The sequence below is a fragment of the Staurois parvus genome, unplaced genomic scaffold, assembly GCF_062004578.1.
Source record: "Staurois parvus isolate SC_StPar_1 unplaced genomic scaffold, SC_StPar_1.0 ptg000066l, whole genome shotgun sequence".
Lineage (NCBI taxonomy): Eukaryota > Metazoa > Chordata > Amphibia > Anura > Ranidae > Staurois > Staurois parvus.
Window position 1 is genome coordinate 11,623,805 of NW_028317862.1, and position 23,152 is coordinate 11,646,956.

At 42.5% G+C, this 23,152-nt stretch overlaps 1 protein-coding gene across 4 annotated transcripts in view; it reads right to left on the minus strand.

The window, feature by feature from the left end:
* The window catches only part of EVI5 (ecotropic viral integration site 5), a 263,815-nt gene that overhangs the window by 157,089 nt on the left and 83,574 nt on the right, over positions 1-23,152 (minus strand). For all 4 annotated transcript variants that reach the window (XM_089668945.1, XM_089668944.1, XM_089668943.1 and 1 more), the window contains exons 3-6: positions 15,605-15,797; positions 11,590-11,814; positions 8,499-8,573; positions 538-663 (exon numbers count right to left, since the gene is read on the minus strand). In XM_089668945.1, coding sequence (XP_089525071.1) covers positions 538-663; positions 8,499-8,573; positions 11,590-11,814; positions 15,605-15,797 — 619 coding nt within the window. The remainder of the gene's footprint in view (positions 1-537; positions 664-8,498; positions 8,574-11,589; positions 11,815-15,604; positions 15,798-23,152) is intronic.

The following is a 23,152-nucleotide window of genomic DNA, read 5'->3' on the forward strand; positions in this document are numbered from 1 at the left end:
AAATCTTTCACGAGTGCCCCAAAGCAAGTACAGTTGTCAAGGTGGGCTAGAAAAGTGAGGTCCATTTTAAATGCAGTGAATCTCTTGTCTATCCAAACCCACGGGAGGACTGACGACTCATGGGGACCCTGTGTCCTTGACCAAACTCAAAAAAGCCTATGAAAACGGTACCAGGGACATCTCATGGGGCCCCCTACTGACCCCGGGCCCTCGGGCAGCGCCCGAGTTTCCAAATGGTCAGTCTGCCCCTGTACCAAACCCTTAGTTTTAATTGATAAGAGTGCATAATTCCATTCTCAGTATGATGTGAGGTAGGTGGTAACTGATAATTAAGGGAAGACATCACATACTAGCATTCGAAAATACATAAAGTGTTTTAATTATTACTGACCTAAAAAGGGTCTTTTATATTGAGATAGACGTATGCTTTAAAATATCAAATGTGCATAACCATTTAGGCAATTCAAAAGGGTGACTAATAAAGAACAGACAACATCCAGAATCCTACAGATGGAGTCTTGTTTATACTGTATTTACCTGAATCATGCATTCAAACTGATACATACAGAGGCCTAATTCAGCCATGCTGGGTTTAAAGAGCTCCCGTAGTCGATAGTCTTGCATTAATTTTACAAACACACAAAAAGCTTCTTCCTCAGGCATCTGAAAGAAGTAAACGAGAGCAGTTAAATATTAAACAATTTCACAAGAAGAGAAAATAAAAAAACTCAAATTGATCCAAAACATAATTATGTGCAACACACGGTGTTTTCCTATTAAACACTAAAACTTTATTAATGCAATTCCAACTAACACAATTATACGGGGACACACACACACCTCTCACTATTGTTTAAGATAACAATAAACGGAGGATCTTCTGAGTTTATTATAAAAATAATATTTCCTCTTGTTTGCACAAAAAAAAAAAAAAAAAAAGGGCAAAATCTCTTTCCTGTGCCTGGGTCAGGGGTTGGCAGCACACAATTTTAAGAAAGAAGTTAAACAATCTCATTATTACCTAAAAACTTTACTGTAATCAGTAGAACAGAAATGTCATAATAGGCAGTTTAAAAGCTTAGTCCTTTGCAAAAAAACTTTACAAATTGGATAATCTAAGGAAGAGACATAAAGAGGTTCTGTCTCTACAGTGGTGTGAGAAAACAAGTTTCAAAGAACACAACACTTCATTTGACAAGATAATGATACGCCCTCTGTTTCCTCTTGTACCAAATTGTATTGTAACTGTAATGTCTACCTTCATTTTGTAAAGTGTTGGCGCTATATAAATCCTATATAATAATAATAAGAATAGGGAAACGGGACACATGGTTTGCTTTAATGCAGAGTGCGGGCTCTAGAGTGTTGTGACTAAGCGGAAAAATCCAAAAAACTGGGCTTTCAGTTTCCTCCAAGTTTTGTAATCCTGAATCAGGATCTGGTGCTTGAAGGTTTCAATGCCTCTTGGGTGGGATGAAGCCTTTGTTGCATCAAGCTCTTATTGGGGACCTGCAGGCTGTGTAGATGTGCACAAGGACAAGTATAGTTCAGTGTTCCCAGTAGAAAGAGCTGAGGCGGCTAAGGGAGTCTAGGACAGTGGTGGGCAACCTTTTTTTTCAACTGAGCCAAATCTCGCCAAAACCACAATTGAAATTTATTTTGAGAGCCACATTTTTAAAACTGAAAATACATAGGATGGTACACTGTTTTTAGTTTCAATAAGTTTTTATAGTAATTCATCCCCCATATAGTAATTCATCCCCCATATTAATTCATCCCTCATATAGTAATTCATCCCCCCATATAGTAATTCATCCCCCATATTAATTCATCCCTCATATAGTAGTAAGTAAGTAGCAAGTAGTAAGCCAAGTCCCCTCTGTGTCAATTTACTTACCTTTGCTCCGCGCGTTCCTCTCGCCGTGTTCCCGCGCCGTTCCGGTCTTCAGGGCGGACTGTGAGAGGAGCCTAGCTCCTCTCACGTTCGTCACGCTGCCCCGCCTACACACATCCTGACAGCCAATCACTGGCTATCAGGATGTGAGTGGCAGCGAGACTGGCCAATCATTGCATTTGAGCGCGCTGCCCTGGCTGTTTTTTTTTTTTGGATCACGCTGCAGAGTCCCTGCCGCCCGAGAGGAGGGAGGGGAGCGGGCGCCCGGCGCACAAGAGCCGCATTAAAGCGTGTAAAGAGCCGCATGTGGCTTGCGAGCCGTGGCTTGCCGACCACTGGTCTAGGACACTGAAAAGGCCAGGACAACTAGGTGAGTCCAGGGGACTCAGGGAATCCATAAGTCTTCACTGAGTGAATGCATCTGGAATGTCAGGAGAACCCCTAAAAAGAGGCCAGGAGTGGGCACTTTTAGTTGGGAGTTGCGACTACAGACTGAGGGAACCAGAAAAATCTGGGTGAGACCAGGAGGTAAGAACATCGATGCTGCTTGAAAGAGCCAGGAGGCTCGGCATATTCTGTTACGTTTTGCTGTGTGAAACTGAAGACCCCTGCATGGGCAACAGATGTGGTAAATAAAAGGGGACTGGCAAGGCCTAAAAACTACAGTTCGGATGAGAGAGAGAAGAAAAACAGAGGGGAAAGAAAAGGAGAAGATAGAGAGAAGAAAGAGGTGTAGATAAAGAGAGCTGCAGCAGTATTGAATAGTTAAGTTTAAACTATTAACCACTTGCCCTCCAGAGGATTTACCCCCCTTCCTGACCAGGCCATTTTTTGCGTTATAGCACTGCGTTACTTTAACTGACAATTGCGTGATCATGCACCGCTGTACATAAATGAAATGTGAGGAGTTTTTATTTTTGGCGCAATTTAAAAAAAAAAAACAAAAAAACAATTTCGAGACAAACGATTTTTGACTTTTTGCTATTAAGCATGTCCAGTACAAAAAAAATAAAATAAAATTTCGTCATAAATTTAGGCCAAAATGTATTCTGCTACATGTCTTTGCGGTATATATACTGGAATTTTTTTAACTTTTTCACTAGTAATGGTGGCGATCAGCGACTTATAGCAGAACTTCAGCGGGCATTCTGACACTGGGAGGAACTTACTTGGTGTCACTGACATCCCCAGTGACCAGTGCTAATAAAAAGCACTGACACTGTACTAATGGCACTGGGCAGGAAGGGGCAATCAAAGGGTTAACTGTGTGCAGTTTTTCATTGTGTCCTGTGTTTGTGCGTCACTGTAAGCACACTGCATGCACAGCCATGCAAAGCAGTGTGCAGGAGCTGACAGGGGAGAGAACTGTTTTATTTACAAATAATTTGGAACAGGGTATATATATATATATATATACACACACACACACACACACATATATATATATATATACATACATACATATACATATATATATATATATATATACACACACACACACACGATTTTGCGCACCTGTGCTGCCCTGTAGCAGTACTTCTGCTATAGGGCGGTCAGGAAGCGGTAAAAGTATTCGGCTGAAAATGTATAAACCTCTAGGACTGCAACATGAAAAGAAGGTATGTTATGCATATCAATAATTATTATTTATTACTATACAGTTAGATACCACGTAATTCAAGTCCTGGCTTGACCTGCCCAGCCTCGCCTAATCAAAAGACATTGAAGGGCCTCAAAAGTGTTACGGATGCTGAAGCTTTTAAAACTGTAAACGGTTACAAGAGACGTAATGAAGACTGAAGCCTTTGCCATACCTACTTCAGTCAGTTTAAAAATGGAAAAAAGTCAACATCCTTGCTATTCACCCTAGGACCAAGCACCCTATCAGTGCAAGGTTTATCTAGAATGTGTCAAAAGGACAGCCAAGTATCTGCATGCATCTCACTCCCCTACCACTGTTATTCATGGGTATACAAAAGAAAAAAACACTGTTCATTAGAGGTTACTCTGAAGCAAACCAGTTTTCCAACAGACTATATTCTGTCACCCTTAAAGCAGAACTAAACCTTCCCTATCCTTTACAGCCAAGGAAGCTGCCATTTTAGGGTGGGGTGCTGTTTCTGCATGAGTGCTGTTTGTGATAGAGTGCTAAGGAGCAGTTGAACACAGCAGACTAATCATGGCTTCCCTGCTTTTCACAGGTAAATGCTTTTCCACTCTAAACTACAACAACGTATAGACTCCTGTTAATTTCAGAGCAAATCGTGTATATATATTTTGTCTATGTTGATTAGTTCTCACCTCCTGTTGCACTCTTTTTATGACTGTGGGCTGTGTCACAGGAAGCTGCCATCTTAGGGTGGGGTGCTGTTTCTGCATGAGTGCTGTTTGTAATAGAGTGCTAAGGAGCAGTTGAACACAGCAGTTTAACTAAAGCAGGATAACTCAAGCAGCAGGAAGACACAACAGCAAGAAACTCTACTGCACGCTGGACAGACTGCAAGCAAACACCCTGGGAGACATCTCTTACAAGTCTGTGTCCCACTCTGTGTACCTTTTAATATGTCCCCTCTACTCCTCCTTTTCATATTACTATCCTGCGTTCCCAAAATCTCACGTCTTTACCCCTCTGCTCCACCCCACAACTTGTACATCTCACCCTCACTGCTACCATCTCCCTACTACTGCTCTCATCACCACCTGCTGATACTTCACTCTCCTGCTGACCCAAACACCAGGACTGGAAAGCATGTGCGCTCGTGTACATCCCGCTCCCATGTTACTTTCCTCACCCTTCTTCTCCTAACCTCTGGGGATATCACCCCAAACCCTGGTCCTCCAGTATCTCACCCCCACACCAGGCATCCTTTCTTCCAGGAATAGCCGCAATCCCCTCAATTTAATAGCGGTCCCCATGCTCCTAAAAACCACCCTCCCTTTTTCATGTGCACTCTGGAATGCCCACTCTGTCTGTAATAAGCTCACCTCTGTCCCATGACCTTTTTGTCTGCCGCTCCCTTAACCTACTAGCAATTACAGAAACCTGGCTCCAAGCAGCAGATTCTGCTTCTCCAGCAGCACTTTCCTATGGAGGCCTTCTCTGGACCCACTCACCCAGAACCAGTGGTCAGAAAGGTAGTGGAGTTGGTTTGCTCCTATCCCCACTGAGCACCTTTCAAGTCCTCCCTAACCCTCCCCTCTCTATCCTTCTATTCTTTCGAGACTCACTGCATCCGGCTGTTTTCTCCCATTTCTCTGAGGATTGCAGTGATCTATCAGCCTCCTGGACTGGTGTCCTGCTTTCTTGATGATTTCTCCGCCTGGCTACCCTACTTTCTCTCCTCTGAACTACCCACTATCATTCTCGGAGATTTTAACATCCCTATTAATATCAACAACCCGGCTACATCCCAACTCTTCAAGTTAACCTCATCTTTTGCATTAGCACAATGTATACAGTCCTCCACTCACTCTGATGGGAATACATTAGACCTTGTTTTCTCCCGTCTTTGCACTCCCTACAACCTCACAAACACCCCCTTTCCTCTCTCTGAAGACGAGGACACTGTGAAGGTGATGAGATTGTGATCAAACACCTATCCCTCAAAGCAACAATTACCCGCAGAAACCTTCACAACTTGAACACTGCTCATTTCCACTCTGCAACTAACCAACTCTATGACAGAATCTCTCCCTTGTCCTGCCGTGACCTGGCCACTGCTGTCTACAACAGTTCGCTTTCATCCGCATTAGACTCACTTGCTCCTCTAACAACACGAAGCATCAGGCCCCGACCGTCACTAAGGTTTTCTCAGAAGCCCGTCTCACCACCTGCCCCCTGGATCCTGTCCCCTCACAACTACTACGGTCATCCTCTTCTTCCATCCTATGCTCCCTCACATCCTCAATCTTTCCCTCTCTAGTGGTGCCTTCCTCTCCCCTCTAAAGCATGCACACATCACTCCCATACTTAAAAAGCCCTCCCTGGACCCCACCAACCTGGACAACTTAAGACCCATCTCCCTGCTGCCATTTACCTCTAAACTCCTAGAACGCTTCGTCTACAATCGCCTGAGCTCCTACCTCACTAACAACCTTCTTGACCCTTTACAGTCTAGCTTTCGCTCACTACACTCCACTGAAACTGCCCTACTAAAACTCTCTAATGACCTACTAACAGCTAAAACCAATGGCCACTACTCCGTAGTCTAACTACTTGACCTCTCTGCGGCTTTTGATACGGTTGACAATCCCCTCCTCCTCAAAAAACTCCACTCTCTTGGTCTCAGACTCTGCTCTCTCCTGGTTCTCCTCCTACCTAACGCAGCGCTCCTTCAGCGTTACCTAGAACGCTGCCTCCTCCTCTTCACTCCCTCTTTCCGTAGGGGTCCCTCAAGGTTCTGTCCTTGGACCCCTTCTCTTCTCCATCTACACCTCCTCCCTTGATCACTTGATAAACTCCCATGGCTTTAAGTACCATCTCTATGCTGATGACACACAAATTATCTTTCTACCCCTCACCTCACCCATTCAGTCTCCTCTCGCATTATTATCCTACTAAGTGACATATCGGCATGGATGTCACTCCACTTCCTCAAACTCAATTTTTCCAAAACTGAGCTCTTAGTATTCCCCCCAACCTGTGCCCCCTTCCCTGACTTCTCCATCAAGATCAATAACACAGTCATCAGTCCCACCCCTCATGCCAGGGTACTAGGTGTAATCCTAGACTCCCCTCTGTCCTTTTAGCCCCAAATCCAATCACTGTCCAAGTCTTGTAGACTTCACCTCCGCAACATCTCCAAGATACACCCATTCCTAACCTCGGAAACCACTAAGCAACTTATTCACTCCCTTGTTATATCTCGCCTTGACTATTGTAACTCCCTCCTCATTGGCCTACCTAATTGCAGGCTATCCCCTCTTCAGTCTATTATGAATGCTGCTGCCAGACTCATCCACCTTACTAACCATTCTGTATCTGCCACCCCTCTCTGCCAATCCCTCCACTGGCTTCCCATTGCCCAACAGATAAAGTTCAAAACATTAACAACGTATAAAGCCATTTATAACTGTGCCCCAAATTACATCACCGATCATGTCTCGAAATATCACCCAAACCCTACTCTCCGCTCCTCGCAAGACCTCCTACTCTCTAGCTCCCTTGTCTCCTCCTCCCATGCTCGTCTCCAGAGCTTCCCCCATCCTCTGGAACTCTCTACCCCAATTTATCAGACTATCGCCTACTCTGCTCACTTTTAGGCGAGCTCTGAAAACCTCTCTTCAGGGAAGCCTATCCTGCCCTCAGCTAATAATGGAATCTTCTACTTTTCCAACCAGTCCATCCCCCACAGTTACTACCTTTTGTATCACTAGCCCCTCCCTCCTAGATTGTAAGATCCAAGGAGCAGGGCCGTCCTAACCCTCTTGTATTGAACTGTATTGTTGCTGTATTGTCTCCCGTTATATTGTAAAGCGCTGAGCAAACTGTTGGCGCTATATAAATCCTGTATAATAATAATAGTATAATAATCTTAGCCTCTGTTTGTTCTCTAGATGCCATGGTGCTGCACATGTGATCAGTTCTGACACCAGCCATTTGATGGCCCGACAGTTCAGTTGAAAACACAATCTGACAGTTATTATTCACAGCATTTCTTGAGTAACGTTTTGGTAAACCATTGGGTTTAATTGCACTTTAAGCTTAAGAAGTCCTCAGTGTTCCACAGCCCTACTAAAAAACCCAGGCAAACATTGAACTTTTCTGCTCATATACCTGTTTAACACAACACTGCCAAAAATAGCATACAAACCCCAATCAAAATTATAAATAGAAATGGAACAGTGAATGGCTGATTAGCCTTTTGCCTATTCAAATTTAAAGTGAAACTAAACCCATCAATTTAACAGTTTAAAAAGCAGCCATGCCAGGAATGCTGTCACCTATGCTCGTGCTTTCAGCTAAAGTCCTCATGCACACGATGTTTTTTACAGCTGTTTTTGGCTTTTTTTTTTCTACAGCTAGTAAACTCCCCAGCATGTTATCCTATGTGTACATGCACACAGACTGTAATCAACGTTTGCTTGGCTGGGATGTTTTTTGGCTGGAAAAACAAAAAAACGAAAAAAAAAAAAAAACACAACAGGACTAGTGGGTTTCTAGTTTTTTAGCTGTAAAAACGGGCAAAACGCCACAAGTCAGGATGAAAAAAAAAACCGCTAAGAGGCAAATGTGGGAAAACGCCGCTAATCAGTCTCAGAAAACCGCTAAAAAAACCCTGAAAAAGTCACGGTTTTAACGTGACTTACACAGCTAACGCCCCATGTGCATGAGAGCAAACTGTCAAACCATCAAATGGCGGGTGTCATAACTGATCAGATGTGCAGGATCATGGCAGTTGAAAATCAAAGACGCTAAGATGTCAGCTTCCTTGGCTGAAAAATATAGGAGTTAGTTCAGCTTTAAATATCAGTATCCTAAGCTTTGAAATGTGAATTGACCGTCAAAAGTCAAAGGATACTATCAGTTATTAGAAAAGTACTGACTTCTAATAAAGATGTCCCAGTGCTCTCCTTTTTGCACATAGGGAGCCATGAATCTTACCTGCATAAGTAGAAGTCCCACAATAAAAGCGCTTCCTTGGCAGTATCCCACCTCACGATCCACTAAGGAATATGCCTTAATACATTTAAAAAAAAAAAAAACTCACATTAAACCATTTTCCCATGTGGATACAACAAAGCATATAAAAACAGAGAAATAAATACAAACAACACAGCATATATCAGTTCCCTGATCATTACCCCCACATAAGCCAAAAGCACGTGTACAACCAAATTTATACGAAAAACCCTTAAAGAGATTCTGACATGTGCAAATCACTGAAGCTGCCATTGATGAACTTTCCTTCGAATAATGATAGTGACCTACCCTTATGAACTCACTCACCTTCATGGGCAAAGCACAGGTTAATTTTAGTTAATGAAATTAAGTGAGGGCTATGTGCGCATGAAAAACATAATGACAATGAAAAACCTTCATATATCATAAAACTAGCCTCATCACTAAGGAGTCTAGTTTTAGAAACAATCCTAGTAATATATGATGAACTAGATTACAGAACTCCATACCCAACTCTTCAAAGAAAGAAAATTCCAATAGCCAATTAAACATTTTTTTTGGAAGGATCGAGTTAACAGTCTCATGTTAACAGGACCCATTCTTGACCCTGATGCAGAAAATTCCTATTTCCTTATTAAAGAAGTATAAGCAAAGCTATTTTGGCTGTACTTCTATGGATTACAAGAGTGCAGCTAGTTCTGCACTCCTGTAACTGGTTTTCAGCCGACAGCTGATGTCACGGACTCTAGTCCGGGCTCCGAAAATATCCCAACCATATGGTCGGGACCCACCCAGAAGCCTAGACTGGCACCTAGCTCAGCCTCTCAGTGATCAGCCAAGAGCCTGAGCCAGCCCCTCCAGCTGCCTGCACAGCCCAGTGCTCCAGTGAGCGTTGGAGGATCAGAGCAGAAAGCCGGTGACTGACAGTCTTCGCTCTCTAGGGGAGAACTGAGCGATCAGCGGTGTCTGATCACTCAATTTTCACTACAGAAGTGGTGGGGGACAGACGCAGAATCCACCCAGGACAGTATAAAGGTTCTTGTTTTTTTTTTGTGGGGAAGGGGGGGGGGGGTTCCCCCCCAAAGTCAAACCTTCTCTTTTATATTGGCTTACAATATCTAAGAATGAATTTTAATCTGGTTAAGGGACAATATAAGGACATAAGTACAGCTTTAACTTAACTGACCTAATTGCTATAGGAATGTCATCACGAACTGACCAAATCCTTAAAAAGGGAATGTTGCTTTCAAGGATGGGAGGGGGGGTTGGCCAAATGCTACCCATAAGTCTTGTATATACCACAGTCAAATATTATGTAAGACTGAACGCCACTCAAACAGATCCCCAGGAGTCAGAGAACAACACTGTGTGATGGATGGCTACAGCCTTCGCTCAGGCCACGCCCTCTGAAGCATTTCTCCCCGCCCATATGGGGCTTGGTCACAGAGGCTTCTCTATGGGTGGGGCGAAACATCAGAGGGCGTGTCCAGAGCGACGGCTTAGGCCATCCATCACACACAGTGTTGTTCTCCAACTCCTGGGGATTAGCTCGAGCGACGTTCACCCCTACATACTATACCAAGTCTTTGGAGCAACTTGGGGCGCTGTCCCTCTCTCTTTCTCTGCCGACAGGGTGATTATCACTTACAAACAGCCTCGAGCGGTGCCAGAAGCTCTTCAGTGGTTTACAGCCAAATAGTTCTGTCCCAGGGCTGCTTAAATGCATGTGCCAGGTTTTAATCATCTATACCGGGTGTCGGCAACCCGCGGCTCCGGAGCCGCAGCGGCTCTTTTTCACCTTTCCTGCGGCTCCGGAGCACACTGCCCACCAGGTGACAGGCAATAGGGTCGGCAAGCCGCGGCTCTTTTAATGCAGCTCTTCTGTGTGCCGGGCGCCCGCTGGCAAACATTGGCTGTCAGGATGTAGGCGGGGCAGCGTGACGAACTCCTCTCCTCTCACAGTCCGCCCTGAAGACCGGAACGGCGCGGGAACACAGCGAGAGGAACGCGCGGAGCAAAGGTAAGTGAATTGACACAGGGGGGACTTTGCTTACTACTTGCTGCTTACTTACTACTACTATATGAGGGATGAATTACTATAGGGGGGATGAATTACTATAGGGGGGATGAATTACTATATGGGGGATGAATTACTATATGGGGGATGAATTACTATATGGGGGATGAATTACTATATGGGGGAATGAATTACTATATGGGGGGATGAATTACTATATGGGGGGATGAATTACTATATGGGGGGATGAATTACTATATGGGGGGATGAATTACTATATGGGGGATGAATTACTATAGGGGGGATGAATTACTATATGGGGGATGAATTACTATAGGGGGGATGAATTACTATATGGGGGATGAATTACTATATGGGGGATGAATTACTATATGGGGGATGTATTTTCAGTTTTAAAAATGTTTCTCTCAAAATAAGTTTCAATCGTGGTTTTGTCGAGATTTGGCTCAGTTGAAAAAAAAAAAGGTTGCCCACCACTGACCTAAGGCTATGATTGTGATTATGACGATACACTGTGGCCCTGATTAACCCTTTGCTTACTGGGCCCTTAAACCCCCTTCATGACCAGAGCGCTTTTTGCAATATATGCAGTGTCGGATATTTTTAAATGTTGCAATGGTTTTGCGGCTCCCAGTCTTTTTTTCCCTCTCGGAAACGGGTCCAAGTGGCTCTTTATGTCTTAAAGGTTGCAGACCCCTGATCTATACCAAGCTGGAGGACCCCGTAGCAAAAAGGCATCTACAGCTACAGTATTCTTGTTACATTCTCTATTAATAAATGTATCTTCATCTGTATTTGTTATTACAAGCGTTTGTGTGATCTCTTTGCAAATCGTGAATAAAAACCAAAAACGTTAACTGTAATAAAACAGACCTCTGCATTACTGGTCTCAATATAAAAGACAGGCAGTTCAGACATGGCCTGAGAAAAGATTACTCAAGGTATATAGAGAAATCCACTTTCACACAACAATCACCTTTCCTCCTCTAAATTAGTAGCTCTATTTGAAAGTAAAACATTCCAATTAATACCCACCTTCATAACATTGAACAGAACTTCTTGCCCCAGGCTGTCTTTCTCTTTGAAGAAATCATGCTCTGGATACGTCCTTGCAATGTCCCTTCGGATGAGCTTTTCACACGGTGAGGTCATTTTCAAGAGCTCGGAATACTGCTCTTTGATTGGCATATTTTGAGCATTGCATAATAACTGCCATACAATGGCACGAAAATGATGTGGTATTCCTTTTCTGACCAGTTCCTAAAACACAGACACTGCTGACTACCAAGTACCACTGCAACATGACAAATAATTCCTAAAAACAATCAGTAATTGAATAGGATGAGTAATGTTCTTATATTATTCTAATCACTTGGATACTCTCACATGAAGAAGCAGAGGGTGGGGTGGAGAAGTGATGATGTCACTGAAACACTAGACTTGAATCCGATTTTTTTTCCCACAAGTTTTTAAAATGTTTTATAAACCAATGATTTAGAAATGGTATCATATACAAAAGCATTATGCATTCCTTTTAAAGAAGCTGTAAAGAATTCCAGGTATGGTATATTTTTTACATTGGTCCAGCTTATGGTATATACCAGGGGTATCAAACTGGTGGCCCTCCAGCTGTTGCCAAACTACAAGTCCCATGAGGCATTGCAAGATTGACAGTTACAAGCATGACTCCCAAAGGCAGAGGCATGATGGGACTTGTAGTTTCACAACACCTGGAGGGCCGCTAGTTTGACACCACTGGTATATACCATACTTGACTGATGTCAGGGTCCTGTGCGGAGCAGCTGGCCTGATGTATTGTTAACACAGGATGTTGGCTGATTAGCACAGGAATTATTCAAAGAATACTTTGCATTTTTTCAGTGAATGCAAAGTGTTCTCTGATTGGACAAGGTGGAGAGCATGACATCACTGCCCTGAGTCTCCAACTCATCCAATTAGAAAATGCTGTGTGTTCATTCAGAAAATGCAAATCGTTCTCTCTCAATGGCACCTGCGCTGGGCGGCCGACCTCCTGTGTTCAGAATGCATCAGGTCGGCCATTCAGTACAGGACTCAGAAGAAGTGGAGATCAAGGGAGTAGCGGTTTCTACTTCAGTGATTTCCAGATTCCAGGGGAATGGGTCAGGTATGGTTTATACATAGTTACATTGGTCCAAGCTTAACTAATGTAAAAAATGTACAATGCCTGTAATTCATCTTCAAGCAAGAGTAGTAGGATTGGCATGTCAAACTAGGCAGGATTGGGTTGCAAGTGATAACCAAATGTTGGTACTTCAGGTATAATAATCTTAGTTTACCTCTGATGCAGAGAATGCTACAAAATCATTTACTGAAAAATACACCGCAAAAAGGTCCATTCCGTACAATAAGAGTTAAAGCTGTATTAAACCCAAACACAAATATGTATTATATTGCAGCTTACCAAATCTTAGATGTGGTGGCTGCATTATTTTTTCTTTTTTAGGCTTTTTTCATTTATTTTGACCTGGTGATCAATTTTACATTGGAAAAGGTCTATGTACAGTGATACATTTTCAAACTCCTATGCTGAACAACGTTTTAGGGTAGCACGACTCTGCCAATTATTGTGACTAGAGATACTGAAATACAAGGTTTCTAGGAACCCTAAGTGCCAATCAACCAGATCAAGTTGCAGTATGACACTCTGCCTCCCAGTTACATTACAGAAGGTGATTAAAGCAAGTTTTGTCATTTTCAGTGAGGAGCCGTGTATGCTATGGCTGGGCAATTTATTGTTGCAGTGCATTCCTATTGCTACAAGGGTCTGCAGCTACCATGTCACATTGCTGCTACTTAACAGAACTTCTCCACATACTTTATGTCTTAACCTCTTGCTACCCACTAACGCATATGTGGGTTGGCAAAGAGGGTGAGCACACATGCATCCATGGGCAGCCAAGGTATCTGTATGCTGGGAGTGGGATTACTGCCCACTTCCAGCACAGTGACTGATCTGTCACAGACAGCTCCCTGTCTCTAGGAATGATTGAGAGCCTGAGATACTGGTTCCCGATCATGTGACTATTGTGACAACCAATCACACGATTGGACAGTCCTTCCTGACTTCTGGGTGTAAGGATCATGGTAAAAGAACACTGGTGGCTGGGATGAAAGGGGTTAATCACTGCTCACACTGTTGGTCCAGTTACTGGTACAAGTCTAAAGCGGAATGTGTCCTAATGTGTTGGGATATGTAGTTCCACATTTTAAAAGAAGCATATAAGGGTAGTTTCAAATAAATGTTGGTTAGTAACTGTCACACACAACTGGACTTGTAAATACTACTAGTTATACCATGACCAGGAAAAATGAGAACTTTCCAGAAACATTAAAATTTTATGTGTGCTCCAATTGTATGTTCTAGTACGGAAACTACTTTATGTTTACTCATATGACATCAAATGAGTACAGAGAGTGCATGCCCTTATCTGTTGGGAAATAATTACCAGGGAGTTGGATCTACACTATACAAGCAATGGGCATTATCCATTTCAGCTCCAGAAGATTTTACCCCCTTCATGACAAGGCCATTTTTTCTGCTATTCAGCATTGTGCTACTTTAACTGGTAATTTCATGGTCATGCAATGTTGTACCCAAATTAAATTTAGATGATTTTTGTTTATAAAGTATAATTTTTATATATATTTTTTTTTAATTTTCAGTTTCTGCTATAAAACATATCCAATAAAAATTTTAAAATTAAATTTCTTCATAAATTTTGGCCAAAATATATTCTGCTACATGTTATTGGAAAAAATCACAATTAGCATATATTAATTGGTTTTATGTGAAAGTCATAGAGTCTACAAATATAAGTATATATACTGGAATTTTCTTTTTGGATACTACTAATGACGGATCAACAACATCTAGTGGAACTGTGATAGTGTGGCAGCAATATCACTCTGACACTTTGTGGGAACTGACATCACCAGTGACACTATTACAGTGATTAGTGCCAATATTATACACGGTCACTGTACTAAGGACACTGGCTGGGAATAGGTTAACATCTAGGGGCAATGTTGTGTTTATGTGCCTAACAATGTGCTGCTTTGCTGCGTTTCCTCTGTACAGAGCCCTGTGTTTGCCAACACAGGGCTCTAGGTTGTGAATGGACACAGCTGATCAGCAGGTCCCAGCCACAAATCACTGGCCGTGACCTGCAGACCAAGTCCCACTCTGTTTAATCACAGCAGCGCTGGCGGGTGGGAGCATGAGCACCCTACGTGACGGTAATGTACCTAAGGCAGGTCAGCAAGCAGTTAAATAAAACAGGTAATAGGAATGAAAATCTCAAAACTGTAGGTGAGCTTATTTGGAAATAGTCATTTTGGCAAATGTAGTGTAGGGTCAGAGTCTTTCAGAGAAAAAAAAGCAACTGAATCAGCACCTAGTCATTGTAGTGCAGGTAGACTTCTGTACATCAGCAAACCTGTTCTCTAATTAACATACAGTATGTACTTGGGTTGAAGAGAATATTTATCTGCATACAGGGCAACCTCTTTAGATAGCGGAGTTCTAGGAATTGGGGTAACACTGCTCTAAACAAGTCTGAGAGATAAGTCCTTAACCTTAATTAAAAGGTGGAAAAGAACAGACAAGGGCGCACTCTCTGAGGAAGAAGGTTCAGCTCCCGAAACGCGTCAGTTTATTCGCATCATTAGACACAGATGTATTGTGACTGTCTTTGTGGACCACTTATACTGCTTTCAATCACGTTGGTTTGTGAGTATATATCCTCTTTTTATTCAATAAATACGTGTTCTACCACGGTAATGCACGATGAGAGTGCGCCCTTGCCTGTTCTTTTCCACTAGTGCTCAGATTTCCCGATCTTAGAAGGGCTGCACCTCTTCGGTTGGCATTTTGGCATCTCCTTGGTTGTATGAAGACTGGAGCGCTGGTTACGTTTGTTTATCTTTTGGAGTTAATTAAACGGTGACAAACAGCAAGGTAAATTAAACAATTACCAATATTACCATTTGCCGCTGAAATCAGCCCTACCTTTATCTGTTTCTCTTTCTTCTTGTACGCCTCCTCCCACTCATTGACAATACGTCCCCATAGCAGCCAGGAATCCTCCTCCTGATGGTGACTGAGATTACTGGATGCCGAGGAGCTGGAAACCAGGGAAGACCCGCTATTTCTTCTCGATCCATTCACAGATCGCAGTGATTTACTGTCAATCTCTAGCAGCCTGCAAACAATAAATAACATCTTTATAAGTGCCCATGTGTGGATCAGTGTTTACAGCGAATAAAGCAGTATTAGAGACTCAAATCAAATTATTTTAGAGAAAAAAAAAATTGAACGGCCTTCAACAGTTTGTGTTTAGCTCATGGGATGAGGACAGAGGGAAGAGAGACATGCTGCAAACGTCACCGATTTATGAGAAAACAACAACCTGTCTGATTTCTATTCTATTATAGGAGTGTCTGCATGTATATATTATCCTCGTTGAAGATAGGTAGTTCTACCGTCATGCCTATGGGTACCTTAAAAGAAATATGATCATTACAAAAAAAAAAAAACAAAAACACAACAACAACACATTATACTGACCTAGGTGGATGCAGCATCAATTAGATGCTGCAGCTGTCCCATGCCAACTCTGCACTGAGAACTGAGTGATCAATCGCTGACAGCTCAGTTCTTCCAACTGCTCTGAACAGAGCCGTGATGGTCAGTCTCCGACTCTCTGCTCTGCCCCCTCCAGTGCTGGGCTGTGGAGTGGAGCGGCTGGCTCAGCCTCTCACTAAGAGGCTGAGCCAGCTGCCAGTCCAGGCTTCTGGGTGGATCCTGACAATATAGGATCTTTTAAAAGCCTAGATTGGCTCTGGGATGTAAGCCGACAGTAGGCTTTGGGCCGCTGTTGGAAGAAAATTGGTCACAGGAACGCAGAACAAATTGCATTCCTGTGACCCATGGAAAGAAGAGTAGTACAGCCATAACAGCAGACTTATTACTGGCTCTCCACTGACCACCACCCTCAGCAAAATTGGTCTAAACGCAATCTTCCACCATGTTCCAACCGGTGACAACACCAACAAATACATCCTAAATCCTGCTAGAAGACACTGTTTGTAGCGCATTCTTGTGTGTGGTCTTCTCATATTTACTGCGGTTTTATCCAAAGAACAACAAGGTATACTGCTCACGCAAACAATCCATTCAATCCAAATCAATCCACCACGCACGATGCAATAGAAGGGTCAGCCGCACACCGGAGGATAGATGAATATAGTGTATATTTATTGATCCATAGGACACACAAAACACCAGGACATGAATACAGGACCTGTTAATGCATTTCACACGATCTTGTGCTTAATGGTTATGATTAAGCAGGAGATCGTGTGAAACGCATTAACAGGTCCTGTATTCATGTCCTGGTGTTTTGTGTGTCCTATGGATCAATAAATACACACTATATTCATCTATCCTCCGGTGTGCGGCTGACCCTTCTTCCTACATTAGTCCCCCTCACCATCCAGCTACTAAAAGCATTGCTCAGTATGGGCATTTTGGTGGGTACCCTTGTACATGTTTGGCTATCAGATACAACAGAACGACTTACTAGAGTAATCATAGAAAAACAGAGCAGTAAGTAAAACATCTGAAATCACGGTTGTTACTGCGCAGAAGATTTCAAATTGTCAGCTTTTTTTATAAGCTGCGTGTAAACAGCACAATGTCCTAGAACATAGTTTTTCAAAAAAGCACCCAGCTGTGCCAGCAAACAGTTTAAAGCCTAAAAGTTTACCTATGAAAAAAAAATACAAAAAAGCCTGAAAAGGAACATTACTTATCTCCAGTGTCCCTTGTGCGTCTGTCTAATAATTCAGTAGAAATCCTTTTCCTTCAATGCCCCCCGCCCCATCCAAGCAATCTTCCAGTGTGGGAAGGGTTAATAGAACGGAGGAGCTGTCACTGGCACTCAAAGTGCCCAACTATGTCTGCCCTTTCCAGAACAACCACATTTGAAAACAGACCTCAAAGCCCACACCTTGCATAGTTAACCAAAAATGAATAATAAATCTGGAGCCCACAGCAGAAAACCTAAAGACACAAACTTCTGTAAAATGATCTTTTTTCATAGGGCTTCCACTGAAATTCTGATATAGCTACATAGTTAGGCTGGCTAAAAAAAGACAAATGTCCATCCAGTGGATATATAATTAAAGAAAATAATGAAAATAATGAAAAAGAAAAAATATCTGACTCTTATGCAGTTATCTGTATAACAAATTTTATTACATTAAAAGGTATAAAGACACACAGACACAAGGTAAAAGCAAAAAAGGTATAACTAGTAAAACCCGGGATACTCCTAAAAAGATATTTAAAACATATAGTAATTCCCCTTTTTAACCATTTTGTGCAGAAGTCCAGAACCTGATCGTTAAAGCTACCTAGCATCCGCTAAAAGATAACCCCCTCCTGGTACTGTGGGCTCGTACAAATGCTCTCTGGTTCCCAGTCTCCTGACTGCGGGTAACAGACTGGTATCCCTTTACTGAAAGTCCATTGTAGTTCCTACACTAAAAGAATGGCTGCGGAAGGTAGATGTAGTTATCAGAACACAGAGCTCCATTCTGAGTGCTGTATTTCAAAAGGTTCTATAGTATTTGGGCTTTGTGGATTGATTTCACTACCTCTAACTTGTAACCAGTTGATACAATAGTAGACCGGCTACTTAAAAGTTTGGTTCTACACATTTTTGTTATTTTGGTTACCTAGGGTTGGACTGTGAGGTATTACAGTTATTGGTTTTCCTGTCTCTTGGCTTTGTCTCTAGGTGGGACAAGTCTTTTGGCCTGTTTAGCCCCCAGCATTTTAATTTTCTCTCCTGGTATTCTCTACTGTATCCCTTCTATTCATATGCTCAATTTTTATACTCGTTGCTCCTAGTCTTTATGGAGATTTGAGGGGTTCCCCATTCGACCCGCACTTGGCACGTGATTAGGTGCGCTGTTTGCACTATACGGGATCGCTTGTTTATGACATTCAGCAGTTTTGTCGATGATGAATATCCCTTATCTCGTTTGTAAACATCTGGAAGCAATGGGCGGACATGTGGCATAGTTTTTCCTTTTATTTCTGCCATGTCTGTTACAAAAATATGGAAACAATACATGATTTGAAGGTGAGAAAAATTTATTTATTTATCGAGTTTATATAGCGCCAAAGGGTTTGCTCAGCGATTTACAATAGAGGGGGGGACAATACATGAAACAGAACAGTAACATCAAACAGTACACAAGGGCTAAGAGGGCCCTACTCTTTCGAGCTTACAATCTAGGAGGGAGGGGGTAGAGGCACAGGAGGAAACGGCTGTGGGGGATGGAGTGGTAGGAGGAGGGAAGGGCAGCGGCTGTTCGGTGAGGGTGGGGTAGGCTTCCCTGAAGAGGTGGGTTTTCAGGGAGCGCCTGAAGGTGAGGAGGGAAGGTGACAGTCTGATGGATTGGGGTAGTGAGTTCCAGAGGATGGGGGAGGACCTGGAGTAGTCTTGCAGTCGTGCGTGGGAGGAGGAGACCAGGGAGCAAGATAGAAGGAGGTCCTGTGAAGAGCGAAGGGTACGGGTAGGGTGGTACCTGGGAATCAGGTCGGTGAGGTAGTTAGGGGCAGTGTTGTGAATGGCCTTATAGGTCAGGGTGAGCAATTTGAATTTAATGCGTTGGGCAATGGGGAGCCAGTGGAGGGAGAGGCAGAGGGGGGTGGCAGAGGTGGAGCGGCTGGTGAGGTGGATGAGTCTGGCAGCTGAGTTCAGGATGGTCTGAAGAAAATGACAACGTTTTGCGTTAAAAGCGGAAGTGATACAACATTCTTTTGTTTTCACTGTGTGATGAGACACCCAGCTAACAGGTGGGAAGCCTCACATTCATAATTCACTGAGTGCACTGCTAGTAATACAGAGTCATGTCAGAGCTTACTGATTTTCAAAGGCGGCAAATTGTTGGTGCCTGCTTAGCTGGTGCCTCTGACTGAAGTCTCCAACTTATTTGCCATGTCGCAAGGTACAGTATGAAAGGTTATGACAGCATATAAAGTTTCCGTGAAAACATGGTCTGATAAGCACAAGTGTGGTCAACATTGTAAACTTACCGAAAGAGACAAAAGGACATTGTGCAGGATTGTGACCAGAATAAGAAAACAACTGCTGCAAAAGTGACTGCAGAGCTCAATCTCAGTCTTCCAAAGCCCATGTTCACAAAAACTGTGCGGAGGGAACTCCATGAGCAAAACATTCATGGGCGAGCTGCAATTGCTAAACCACTAGTGACCGATATTAATGCTCACAAGAGGAGAGAGTGGTGAAACATCCATAAATCGTGGACTATCAATCAATGGAAGACTGTAATATGGTCCAATAAAGCGAGCTTCACACTGTTCCCAACCACCGGATTTGTTTTACCTGTGGCAAACACCGTCCCAAGCTTACGACCAGGACGGTCTTGTGGCAACAGTAAAACATAGAGGCAGCGCAATCATAGTTTGAATCCCATATCTTGGAATTCTGCAGGCCACACCATCACCTTGAAAGGTAGCAACTATGAACAAAATTTAGCTGACCATGTGCACCCTATGGTGCAGACACGGTTTCCCAAAGTCAGCACCATTTACCAAGGAAATAATGCTCCAGACTCACACAGCTGGTGTTGTCAAATCGTGGTTTGATGAGCATTCAGTTTCGCACCTTCCCTGGGCATCGCAGTTGCTGGACCTTAATATCATAGAGTCACTATGGTCAAATTTGAATTACAAGGGACAGGCTTTTTCCACCTCCAGCATCTCTGCGAGCACTGGAACAATTTTTGCATGAAGAGTGGTATCATATTCCATTATCCACCATCCAAGACTTATAATTGTCAATTCCCAGGAGAATTCAGGCCATCTTTGATGCCAAGTATGGTCCAACACATTAGGTAATTATTTCTCTTTTACCTGGTGTTTCCATAATTTTGTCCAACCCCTGTATATACTGGCCACTTTATTAGGTACACCTATTCAATTGCTTGGTAACACAAATTTCTAAACAGCCAATCACATGGCAGCAACTCAATGCATTTAGACATGTAGACATTGTAAAGACAACTTGCTGAAGTTCAAACCGAGCATGAGAATGGGGAAGAAAGGGGATTTAAGTGACTTTGAATGTGGCTTGGTTGTTTTAGCCAGACGGGCTGGTCTGAGTATTTCAAAATCTGCTGATCTACTGGGATTTTCACGTACAACCATCTCCAGGGTTTACAGATAATGGTCCAAAAAAGTGGCTATTCCTACAATCACTAGGACGCCTGTAGAGTAGCAAATCAACAATATGCTGAATCATCCACTTCTTCCATATAAGAAATAACAGTGATATATCCTCCAGATGGTATTCCAAAAGGGATCAGTAAAAACTTACTGTGTTACTGAGGGTGTAGCACATCAAACGGTTGAAACCAGCACATAGAGATGACATGGTGCCAGTCTATGAATGCTGGCAATGCTGGTTTCAACCTTTTTATGTGCTACATAAACAAAGATAAAAAGGTTCTAAACGAATATGCTCACATCCTATGTTTCATGGACTGAATAAAGATAATGTAATTATAAAGAGAACGGTAACACAATCATACAATAAAAAAAATTCAAGTTTTATTATACAAAAAAAGTAAAAAAAAAAAAAAAAAAAAAAAAAAAAAAAAGGACATCCCTCGACAATTTTTATAAAGGGTGGCTATTGTTTATGGCCACCTTACCCTTGGCAGCAACTAAATAATTCAGGTAAGTCTTGCCAAAGATGATGTATCAGAAAATATCAAAAAAGGCAGTCAGTTCAATATACTGTACAAGTTATTTTTTATTGAGAACTTTTTCTCATTAAAAAATGTTCTATTTCACACAGATCAATTTTTGCCACAGAACACTAATCAATGCAATATTTTAAAATATCTGTCCAATATTATTGAACTACATGCCAGAATACTGAGCCTCTTTAATAGTATCCTACCTGGGAATGGGCATTAAAAAAAAAAAAAAGAAAAAAAACACACTGCTGAACACATTTATCCATCGTATAAAAGTAAACCAATAAGTGACCGGTAAAGTAGTCAATAAGTCCTTCTATTTGGGGGGGGGGGGGGGGGAAGTAAATAAAAAGAGAAAATCTGAAATTCAGAGGCATAAAAACAAAACAAAAAAATACAAAGGCAAAATCCGTTTTCTTCATACAGGTATTGGCAATGGTATTGTCCCACAATATATATTAAATTAAATATACACCCCACTGAAGCTACTTCAAGTGACATTCAAGAAGCAGAAGCACCAACTCCTTCCACTTTACCTGAAAAAATTGAGAGCCGACATAAGAAGGGAATTCTCCAATTCCAATATAAAGTGAAAAGCTATTCCCACCAACACTCTTGAGTCGTGACTGCTGTATGTGCAATCATTTAACCTTGACAAACAGACAGCAGGTCTTTTTTTGATTGGATTGAAGCATTTTGGAGGAGGTAATGTTTTGTTGACAAATCCCAGGACTTACAAAGGAACAGCAAATAACCTTTGCACTTCAGCTGCAAACACCGAATGACTCCCAGGACATCCACCCAATCCACACATAGAAACATATATGGTTAAAGTAACTACAAGGCTAAATATTGCTTGGAGTGTATTTCAACTATTTTAAATCCGTTTCCATTCACATAGCAGGACTTAAAATTTAAAGTGGTTGTAAAGTTTTTTTGTTTTTTTTTGTTTTTTTAATTAAAATAACGAATATGTTATACTTACCTGCTTTAGCACAAAGCAGCCTCGATCCTCCTCGTTAGGTTTCCTGCAGGTGTTCTTGGCCCCTCCCCCCTGCCGAGTGCCCCCAGAGGAAGCTGCGTGCTCTGGGGCACTCATGTATGCTCGCTCCTGAGCCAGCCCTGTATGTCCCTAAGACATACAGAGCACGACTCGGCACTGCCCTCCTCACTGGCTGTGATTGAAAACATTTATCTAAGCCAATGAGAAGGAGAGCAGAGGCTCTCTTGCACAGCACTGGATCATGATCAGGCTCAGGTAATAGGGTGAGCTGAACACTGAAGGTTTTTTTTTACCTTCATGCATAGAAAGCATGAAGGTTGAAAAAAAATCTCCAGCCTTTGGAACCACTTTAACGCGTTACTAAACCCACAACAGTAAAATCAATGGCTCCTGCTGCGATCAATCTGCCCAACGAGGAGGGAGACAGCAGAGAGAGCGCTGGATAGGGATCAAGCTCAGGTAAGTATAAAGGGGGGTGAGGGGATCCTGCAGCACAGTTTTTTTTTTTTTTTGTGTGTTAGTGTTACTAAACCCACAACAGTAAAATCATTCTGTATATGCAGTAAAGCATGCTTATTATACTCACTGGGGAACCTAAGGGGTTATGCCTCTGCATTGTGTAAAAACGCTGTTTGATCCTCTTTTGTCTGCCCCTCCTCTTGTTCAAATGTCCACGTCTTCTCTCCTGATAAGACAGACTGAACCTGTAGCCACACGCTCAGTTTGGGGTGTATTTTTTTTTTTCTTGGGAGAGTG